The sequence below is a fragment of the Vicia villosa genome, unplaced genomic scaffold (assembly GCF_029867415.1).
Source record: "Vicia villosa cultivar HV-30 ecotype Madison, WI unplaced genomic scaffold, Vvil1.0 ctg.004290F_1_1, whole genome shotgun sequence".
NCBI classification, from domain to species: Eukaryota; Viridiplantae; Streptophyta; class Magnoliopsida; order Fabales; family Fabaceae; genus Vicia; species Vicia villosa.
Genome location: NW_026706405.1, coordinates 67126 through 78505, shown reverse-complemented (window position 1 = coordinate 78505; position 11380 = coordinate 67126). Strand labels below are relative to the sequence as shown.

Genomic DNA, 11380 nt, shown 5'->3' with positions numbered 1-11380 from the left:
AATTAGGTGATATGCTTCACCAAAGAAGAGACACACGAAAATAGCCAAGGCATAGCAAAGAAACTCACCAAAATTATCAAAAAAATATCAAAGCTTTGTAATTTTCAATTTCCATATTCCAATCATTATCAATACAAACAAACACTTTCAATCATCTTCTGAAGTGGCATAGAGTAAGAATGAGCTTATAATATGGTCCTATAAGGGTTATAACACGTGCATAATACTCCTCACCTTCATGCTTAATTAATTTTCGTTGTCATACATTTAATCAATATCAATGTAATCTAATCATTCTAATGAGTTCATGAGGTCCCATAGGGTAGATCTGGGCTCTAACATGTTAGCTTCCACGTGAGAATTGCTCTATGCCATTAACAAGTGCTCATGCATGTTCAAACTTCAACTTCATCGAATCCATGGCTACAACACTCAAACAGTGAAACTAATACCATATTTGAACTCAGAGCATCCTAATTAGGGGATCTGGGTCACTTGTTATTCTTCATAAAGTTTGTTCTTGCAGGTTGGTGAAGCTACCAAAAATGGCGTTTTTATCGTAAAAATAGAGGGGGTTTAAAACCGCCGCTATTTATGTGAAAAAATGAAGGAGACGGAGGTTGAAGATGACCACGCGTCCAAGCGTGGTTCGTCAGTCAGAGCTGACTCTTCTCTCCGCTCACGCAGCTGCTTACCATTAGCCAGTCAAATGGTCTTCCCATCCACGCGTGCACTTCTGGGTCCCAGTCTAGATAATATATTCCCCTTGAATTCAGCGCATGTCACCCATCATTATATCATGTTCCCCCACAATCTAAGCCATTGGATCATGATCTCAGCACATCCAACGCATCAGAATATCCCCCATATCATGGACCTCACTAGCATACCACACCTGATCATTGGTTATATATTTTCTATTTTATTTTAATATTCTTTGTAAAATTATTTTAAAATAGTTTTAAAAATCCAAAAAATACACAAAAAATATTTTTAAGTTGATAAAATAATATTTTATTTTCTGATAAAAAAATATTTTATTTTTCTTCATAATTTAAATATTTTGCATAATTAATTAGTATATATTTATATATTTGCTTTTTAATTATTTCAACCAATCAAAAAATCATAAAAAAATTGTTCTTTATATTAAATATAGTTTATATATTATAGGCTAATTTTGTACATATTTAGAATAATTTTCTCTTTAAGTTTTAATTATTTGTGTAATTATTTTTATAATTATATGATTTCAAAACCTATTTTCAAAAGTTCCAAAAAAAATTAGTTTTATCTTAAAATTAATTGACAAGCATTTTGAACATATTTTAAGCTTAATTTTTAGGTTTAAATTTTATTTCCATCTTTTTCTCATTTTAATTAAATTAATCATGCATTAATCAACTACCTAACTAAGATTATAATATGCCTATTAACTCCCTTAATTACCCTTTTGCTTTTAAAACTTTGCACTAACATATGCCCATCTTGGTAATTTGCTAAATCAAACTACTAATAGACCAATCAAATGTACCCATTATTACAAGTGGCACCATTTTCTCAATGTTTCTATTGCTTTTTTCATATCAACCATTAATCCAGTGAGTAATACTGAATTTCAACTTTTCCATCTCATTTCCTCCTTTTACACGGTAGACAAAAGGTTTACAACACCTGGCCATTTCCATCTCAATCTCTCCTTTACATTTTCATTCTTCATCCTCCCTGCTCTCTTCTTTGTCTACGTCGAAGCACTATTTCCTCATCCACCAGGCAACATCTCATCACAGTTCTTCGGTTTTCACGGGTAATGAAATCTCTGCGTTTAACCCTTCTTCTTCTTCTTCTTCTTCTTCTTCTTCATGTTATAACTTTCAAAGCTGATTTTTGTGAGTTTCTTTTCCTAAACATTTGTGACTTTCTTTTCCAAAATGGTGTATAAAATGTAGAAAACACATAAAGTACTGATTTTTATAGTTCTCTTTCTACTGATTTTGTTTATTGATGTTAAAGTTTTGATTTTTACGGTGTTCATCACAAATTTGGACTATCCCTTCTCTCCCTTCGCTCCACCCCTTCATCTTCATGTTTTATTCACATTTGTGTTTCACATTTTAGATTTTCAACATTTCATTTTACTTATACATGACATTTGTGTTTCCATTCTGGTTATTGTGATTTGATTTGGTCTAATGATGTTCAAAACACATAAAGTTTAAATTTTTATACTGTTATTTGTAGTTAAGTGTTATAAAGGATTGATTTTACTTACAAGGTTGTTTGTAGTTAATTTTGTTGAACGATTATTTTTTATTATGATTTGCCAAATGATTTATATTTACATGTTTAGATAGCATGGTTTTTTGGAAACTGATTTTTACGAAGTTCTGATTTTTTTTGCCTGTGCTTTGTTTTCTCTGATTAGCTAACAAAACTGGTTTTTGTTTCAGATTTTTGAACAACCATGTCTAGACCACCTATTATGATTTCTGAATTGAAACCCGATCAAAATGTTTGGAAGATAGCAATTCGTGTCGTCGATGTATGGGACGTCAAGGAACATAATGGTCAGCAATACGTTGAAGCCATCCTTCAAGATGCAAAGGGTTCGTTTTTACTTAATATCATATGCTTTAACATTCTTTTATTGCTTTATTTATAGATAGTTAAACATTTTGAATCTACAGGGTGATCAGATCCACGTTGTAACCCGTGATATACTGATTGACAGTAACAAGGCTAGCAAATCACGTGATTGAGTTGGAGCAAGGCTAAGTAGTGACAATCTTTAAGTCATTCAGCATATCAGTTTGCAACCATACTCTTCAAATGCAACCATAAGATTTAATTTTATAGAATACTACAGTTTATGCTCTAAGATTTACTTTTGTAGAATACTGCTTCTATTTTTGATTATTTCTGTCTGATTGATAAGTTTGTTTTCGTGCATCAGAGGTAAAGGCTGCAGAATAGGCTTAGAGGAAAGCTGAAGCTGAAGCCAAAAGGAAGAGTGAACTGGAGAGAGAAGCAGGAATCCAATTGTTGATTTTGAATACTATTTATGTGTTATGATTTTATTGAAAGAGTGTGACTATTTATGTAACTGTTCTATTTTGATTTGATCCCTTTTCTAAATTGTGTCTTTTTCTATGTGCTTTTTCTCTAGGTCCAGGTTTACCTTCTGGTTTTATCACTTTTCTTGCATGGAGCATATGCGAGGTGATTTATTTACTTTTTATTTGATTGGATGTAGTTCATTTATGTTGAGTATGACTGATATTCACTCTGCTGTCTGGGACGCAGGTTCAATTGGCCGAACTTCACCATTGATTTGTTTGTATTCTTGTGTGTGTTTATTTATTTGTTTTTCTTAGAGTCGGACTGTTCTAACAATTTGATTAATATACCATGACCTTGCTGGTTGTTTAAACTATTATCAGTTGTAAGATCACTTGGTGTTGCATCGATGAGGGAGGTGGTGGCGCCGTATGAGGCGGTGGTGGAGGAGTTAAAGAATGAGGTGAAGGTGAGGGATTTGGAAGTTCAGAATTTGAAAGAGAAGCTTGAAGGTATTGTTGCTCTTTCAAGTAATGGTAGTGGTGAAAAGAAACCAGGAAGATCTATGTCTAAGAGAAAACTAGGAATTCAAGGTACATTATGATTATGAATGACCCTCTTTGTTTTTTAGATAGAGTAATGTTTTTTATGAAAATGTTGTGTTTCATGTTGGAATTTGGATAATTCAGAAAAAAGTTACTTTTTTGGTTTAGACTTGATGATGCTTTGAAGTAGAGAAATGCTTTTTTTTTCAAAGTGATTCTATGCATGTGCATTTAGGTTTAGCTTTTAGAATACAACTTTAAGGGGTTTAAGAAGCTGATTCAAGCTAATACAAAGTTACTGGTTTTTTTTGTGAAATTTATTCTACAGCAATTGTAGCAGTGCCAACAGCAGAACCATGGTTTTAAATTGCGGTTGCGGCTGCGGATGCGGTTGCGGTTGCAGTCACTGCGGTTGCGGCTATTGCGGGTGTTGCGATGCGGAATGCGGTCGTTGCGGCGTGAATTCATATTTATGAATATAAAAAATAATATTTTATTATTTATTTTCGATTTCACATATCTTCGATTTCCTCTCTAAATTTCCATATATATATCTCATTAATAATTCGTCACCCTTTTGAATATAACTAATCCTTTTAAAATATATCTTAAATCTATGATATAATAAAAAATAAGGTAGACCAAATAATTTTTGCGAGCATTGCATAATCTCTTGTGGCCTGATGCGGTCTGATGCGGCTTGATGCGCCCGATGCGGTGTTATGATGCGGCCGATGCGGTGTTATGATGCGGTTTTTATTGTGATTTGCAATCACACCGCAATTGCGGCCTGATGCGGATGCAGACACTACCGCAACCGCAATATTGCGGCCGCATCAGGTGATGCGGTCCGCAATTTAAAACCATGAGCAGAACTGTTTGAAACAACTATGGTGCAAGTGAGAGAAGCATAAAAATCTTTCACATCTATGCTTTTATCTCTAATGCATAATGCACATTAGGATATAACAGCTGTTGTTTGTTCGATCGAAGCAGCTACTGCTTCTACTGACAAATATCATAATGCTTCGACTTTGTCGATTGTATCGGCTCATCACGCTAAGTATGCGCTTGATTCGTATATATATCTAGGAATATCTTTCAAGGGTTTGATCATGAAACTTTCTACATGGATGGTAGCCTCTCTTCACTCCTGAACCCTGATCAGTTTCGCCGCGATTGTTTCACTCAATACAGAGACATGAAGTCCATGGATCCTGCTGAGCTTCTTGGGATCTTACCGACGGGTCATTTTGGAAAATTTTGTTCCAATAAGTATCTTGCTATTGTTCATCCCAAGATGGAGGAGTCCTTGTTTGGTAACTTGGAGCAGAATAGTCAAGTCCAGGCAGGAAACCACCCGAGGTGGGAGTTCTATAAGGAACTTTTAGGGTTGGCCAAGACTGTGTGGTTGCTTCATTTACTAGCATTTTCATTGAATCCTCCGCCGAGTCAATTTGAGGCAAGTCGTGGAGTTGAGTTCCATCCACAATATATGGATAGTGTTGTGAAATTTTCTGGTGGGCGGGTACCGGCTGGTCAGGTCGTAGAGTTTCCCGTTAGTCCTGGATTTAAGCTTGGGAATGGATCTGTTATGAAGGCTAGGGGTTATTTGATAGCTAGAACATAATGTTTTAGGAGAGATGATAGTAATCAAATTATGTGTAGCAGGATTGATAGGCTATTAATGTGGAAATCCTTTTGATATTGTTTTTCAGGTGAATTCAGTTTGAACATGTACTCTGTGATAATATTTTGAATTTGATCTTGAAGATAATGATATAGTTAATTCTCAAAATGTGATTGCAAGCAAATTCTTTTTTTTCTATGTATCTTTGGCATATGATTCATGAACGAGAGGAAAAGAGAATTATTAGATTCCCTGAATGCAAAGCTACTTTGGATCTCACAAAGATGAAAGAACCAGTAAAATAAAATCCATTTTCACTATAATAGATTCATAGGCAAGGTGGTGTACACAATGACAATATTTGAATTGAGAAACAGGTTACAAACAAAAAATTGGTGTTAATAGATGCTTCATTTCGTTGGGAAATGTATTTCCCAGAAAAATGATGTATCATAATAATACAATATAGTGTACTCCTATAAAGTGAATGTAATTTGACAGTAAGAATATATGAATGGTTACATCCACTATCCACAGGCATGCACGTAACAAATATAGAAATGCAATGTGACTTCCTGGAAGTGGTTTACTTGAAATATCATGTTTTATTCAATAAAGCTAAATTGATTTTCATGACTTATCAAATGAAATCCAAATAGTGAAACTCAATTGTATATGTATAATTTGTTACAATCCCAATCAAATTGTTGAAACCATTACATAATAAATATATAATTATAAAAAAATACCTATATATAAATATATATATATATATATATATATATATATATATATATATATATATATATATATATATATATATATATATATAAAAGACCTATAAATGTTGGTAACAATGTCTCATGAGATAAGATCGCCGCTTTCTGGTGTTGTTAGCATGGCAGGAATTCTCACCACAACAAAACTTGATAGAAAGCAAAGATAGCTCTCGGATGTCATGATATTTTAAGAGAATTATAAGTTTAAAAAATTAAGAGAAGTATAAGTTGAAAAAATTAAGAGAAACATGATATAAAGACACTATCACAATAATATCTATTTTATTGAAGCGATCATATTTAATTTAATATTTTATTGACTTGAGATGAAATAATTAAGACAAGTATAAGTTGAAAAAAATTAAGAGAAACATAATATAAACTTTCACACGGGACACTATCACCACAATACCTATTTTATTGAAGTGACCATGTTCAATTTAATATTTTATTGTCTTGAGATGAAATAATTAAGAGAAATATAAGTTGAAAAAATTAAGAGAAATATGATATAAACTTTCACACGGAACACAATCACAATAATACCTATTTTATTAAAGTGACCATGATTAATTTAATATTTTATTTTCTTGAGATGAAATAATTAAGAGAAGTATAAGTTGAAATTTATTTATCTCATTACGATTACATATTATCTTGCACTATTAAATTCATGACTACGTGATTTGTAATCTGATAGACAATTTCATGATTTTTATTATACAACTTACATTTAAAGGTGATGACCAAGGATTACGTTTCACTTTAACATTTCCAACTATATTCCTAAGGTATATGCTCAACTTTACCATTTTTAACTATCTACCTATTACATATATTCTTATTATTGTTTTTCTTTTCTATTCACGATATTATCACAATCTTGGGGTTTATTTGTTGTGAACTCATTTTGAAGATAATTACTTGACATTTAAGTTCTATTTCCTTTTGCTTTATTTAGACAACTATGTAAAACAAATTGACAGTATATTGGTCTCACCTCTATTTCTATATTGTTTTCAATATGCTACATTCAAAATATTTAAGGATTTTATTTTCGTTGATACAATATAATTCACATTAAGATATAAAAAAACCCGTGCAGACGCACGGGTCTTCTACTAGTTCTAATTAAAATCAACCATCAAAAAATCCAAAAATATCTCTTTTATTTTCTTGCTATTTAAATTCCTAGATAAATGTATAGGTTGTCAAATTCATGTAAATAGCGTAGTTTACATTTCCCGCAAAATCGATGTAATAGCGTATATTTACTTTCCGCATTTTACATTTCCGCATTTTAAATTCCAGCACATATAAAACTGCGTGTACGCCAAAGATTAAAATTGAATCGTTAGATCACTAACTGCAAAGATAAAATATCTGAATCAAAACACAATCACACTTGCACCTCTTAGGGTAATCCCTCTTTTATTCTTTTCAAAAATCAAAGTCAAATTCTACTGTTTCAAACACAAAGTCGAACTTTTGTTTATATCCGATAAAAAGGAGAATTTTCTAAAGGAAATAGGAAAAGACCTTATAACTTAGGGTAGACCTCCTAATTTACTTGCTCAAATCAAAACAAACAAGTCTCTCATATATCATTGTTATTCAAAATAAAAAACTTTCAAAAAAGACAATACTTTGTATATATCCAAACGAGGATCATTACGAAGTTAACGTTCTTTTTTCAAAAACATCTTTTGAAAGATAAAAACACTTTGTATACATCCGCACAAGGATCATTACAAAGTCAATTTACAAAGGTATTTGAAACCACATACGAGCATTTCAAGGCAATAGAAAAGTGATTGAAAACAAGTGAGCTAAGCAAATTAAAGAGCCCATGGATAACCATGGATACAAAGGGTGCTAACACCTTCCCTTTGTATAACCTACCCCCTTGCCCAGAATTTCTTAAAGGTCTTTTTTCTGTTTCTTTTATAAACCTTTCCTTAATTGGATAAAATAAAAGTCGGTGGCGAATCTCTGATTTTCAAAAACACAAAAGCAGAAAGAAAAGAGTCACTTCGCGTATCTCTCCACTAGAGGTATGGTAAAAAACCGAGGGCGACAATTAGGAAGTTGAATATATTTTGTTATGATGATTACTTGAATTAAGGAATATGAAGAATTTGTTGATGTTTGTTGTTGATGTGCAATATAATGAATTATTGTTGTTGTGACATGATGAATCGTTGTTATTGTTGTAACATGTTGATGTTTGTTGTTGTTGTACAATATAATGAATTATTGTTTTTGTAACATGATGAATTGTTGTTGTTGTTGTAACATATTGATGTTTGTTGTTGTTGTGCAATATGTTGAATTGTTATTATTGCTATGACATGATGAATTCGTCGTGGTTGTTGTAGACCCTATGGTCACTATTGATAAGTTGTATTATGTTGGTAAGAATAAAGTTGAATAGATGTTGTATGTCGATATGATGTGATGATGTGATTGAGATGTGGTATATTACTATGATACGGTTATTGCCATAGAACCTTGGCATTGAGTTGATGTTGTTTAGTGATGTGGTTATGTTGTTTAAGTTGATTATATCGTTCAAGTTGATTATGTCGTTTAAGTTGATTAAGTGGTGTAAGTTGTGTTTGTGGATGTGCATCATTTGAGTCGCATTCATTGCATTGTTTGAGATGGCCCTTGTGGCAAATGTTTGAGACGGCCCTTGTGGAAAATGTTTGAGACGGCCCAATGGCAAACTGTTTGAGACGGAAGTTTTACTCCAATGGTACCACATGCATATGCATAAGTTTGAGTCACATCTGAGTCGCATTTGAATTGCATTTGAATTGTGTTTGGATTGTTGAGATGACGAGGTTTTGTTGTAACGTGATAATGATATGTTTGTTGTGACGTATTTAATATCATACTTGTATATTTGAATATGTGATTAATGACATCGTTGCCGTTTTGAAAGTTGTATTATATTGATAAGTTGTTTCACGGTGAATCTTGTTGTAAGATGCCATGTGATGCGAAGTGGTGAAATTATGTATGATCTATATCTCCTATATTATTTATCATACATTCCTTTATATTGTAAGATATCTCACCCCTTTGCTGATATTTCCCCTACCATGGGAAATGGGCAGGTACTCAAGATTAGTCGTGGAGGTCCGAGGTTATTTATGTGAAGTCTTTACGTTGCTTTATGGAAAGTTGAGTTGGTGTCCATTGCTCTGATACGTAGCACTCGGGGGGGGGGGGGGGGGATTAGTCGTTATTTTATGATTATTGTATTCCATGATGACATTTGTGTTAAGATGAATTGAAAGGTGTTTATAAGTTTAAGTTGTAAGTGGTGAATGAAGTTTTGTTCCGAATGTTATGTATCTTTATTAAATGCAATATAAGTATGTTTGTTTGGTTAAGTCGAATTGTGACATCCCATCGTTTGATGAAGATTTTTAAATGCACTCAGATTTTCTCTTATAATTGCGGGGTAGATTTGGGGTGTTACACTCTCTCCCATCATTGACTCCACGATTGGATTTGATCATGCAACTTGAGTCAAATCTTTCGATTGCCCTTCGAAAATGTATATGTCAAACTCAAAATCCCTCTTTACATTATATTGATTTATGTTATCATCGTTTTTCCCCCATTAAATTATACTTGTATTTCTTCTTTGTCTTTTGCCTCAATTCCTAACACTCCAAGCGAAACATTATATCACCCTGAGTTAAGGCAAGACTGTTGAGACGTGTGCTCTTCAAAATAGTGGTACATGGGAACTGATTCCTCTACCCCACAAGAAGTCTTTGATAGGCTGTCTTTGACTTTATATTGCAAAATTATATCCAAATGGTAATATTGATTTATTTAAAGATCACTTGATAAAGACACACTCAAATTTTTTAATTAGATTATAGTGATCCTTTTTTCAATTGTAGACAATATTAAGGCATGAGACAACGATCACATCTCACATTTAGCTACAACAAAAACCAAAGCAAAAATTATTAGTGACGTCTACAACTAGAAAAAAAAGGATAAATATTAAAAGATTTTTGGTGGAATCGAAGATGTTTAATAATAAAAAATATTAACATGAAAAATCTCTATCTCTTTTTTTTTTAACAAGAAAGAAAAATCTCTATCTGTTAAATAAAATTAAAAAACTCTTTTAATATTATTATACTATTTATTTATCCAAAAAAATTAAAAAGTATTTTAATATAATAAAGTCAATAATTTCTCATAAAAATATTTTTCAATAATAATTTTATGAAAGGCTACTAAAAATAAATTTAAATTTAATCAGTTTTTAAAATATAACAAAAAACTAAAATATTTAAATCCTATTTTAAAAAGAAAATGTTTAAACTAATTTTTTTATGTGAAGTCTATTTTTAAACAAATTTTATATTTTAATTACTAAATATATTTAATTATATTTACAAAAGTTCATAACAAAAAATGGCTTAAATATATAATTTTACCCCATAAGCTAGTGATTTTGTATTTTGCGTTCCTGTATTTATTTTTCTTATGATATTTCTTGAATGTTAAGTTCTTTTTATATTCGTCCTAACGGTAAAATTCGTAAAAATCTTTTCTTTACCTGCAAATTTTATATGGATTATTTACCAATTTAATATATATATATATATATATATATATATATATATATATATATATATATATATATATATATATATATATATATATATATATATATATATATATATATATATATATATATATATATATATATATATATATATATATATATATACATCGTGAAAATAGAAATAATATTAGAATATTTATATTAAGCACAATTACGAAATGTGAGCACAATTACTCTTTTTTTATTCTTTAATTAAATCAATCAACCAAAATACAAAAAATTGCAATAAAATACATAAATTAACATCCTAAATACATAAAGTAACATCCAAAATATATAAAGTTAGAGCCTAATTCAACCACAAAAAAACTTAAAAGACCAAGTAGTTAAAAAAAAACATTAAAGGACCAACCTATTATATTAAAATAACTTAAAGACCCCTAGTGTAATTATGCCTTTATATAACGACATTCCATATAACTACCCGATTACAATATTTGATATTTACGAATTTTGAAATATACATAATTGTTTAAAAAAATCAATAGTGTTAAAATTCTTTAATGTAGCTTTTTTTAAATATATTTTTTATATTTGGTTAAAGAAATATGGAAGATACTTTTTATAAATTAATTTATATAAAACTAATTTTTGTACTACTTACTTATAAAACTTGATTTATATATTTTACCTTCTTATGTGATCTTTTTTGTATTAAATATATTTTTATAGCATTTTATATATTTGGTAAAATAAGTAAAAAGAC

General features: G+C 30.8%; 1 protein-coding gene and 1 long non-coding RNA gene across 2 annotated transcripts; both read left to right on the top strand.

The window, feature by feature from the left end:
* The first annotated feature begins 1657 nt into the window (after positions 1-1657).
* Positions 1658-3788, top strand: LOC131641933 (uncharacterized). The gene is made up of 4 exons (XR_009295681.1): positions 1658-1807; positions 2451-2606; positions 2688-3219; positions 3304-3788. It is a non-coding gene; the product is annotated as an uncharacterized LOC131641933 (long non-coding RNA).
* Positions 3789-4478: 690 nt separating this feature from the next.
* On the top strand, positions 4479-5278 carry LOC131641932 (protein GRAVITROPIC IN THE LIGHT 1-like). Its single transcript, XM_058912230.1, has one exon. The coding sequence runs from the start codon at positions 4732-4734 to the stop codon at positions 5230-5232; it is 501 nt and encodes a 166-aa protein (XP_058768213.1). The 5' UTR covers positions 4479-4731; the 3' UTR covers positions 5233-5278.
* The last annotated feature ends 6102 nt before the right edge of the window (positions 5279-11380 follow it).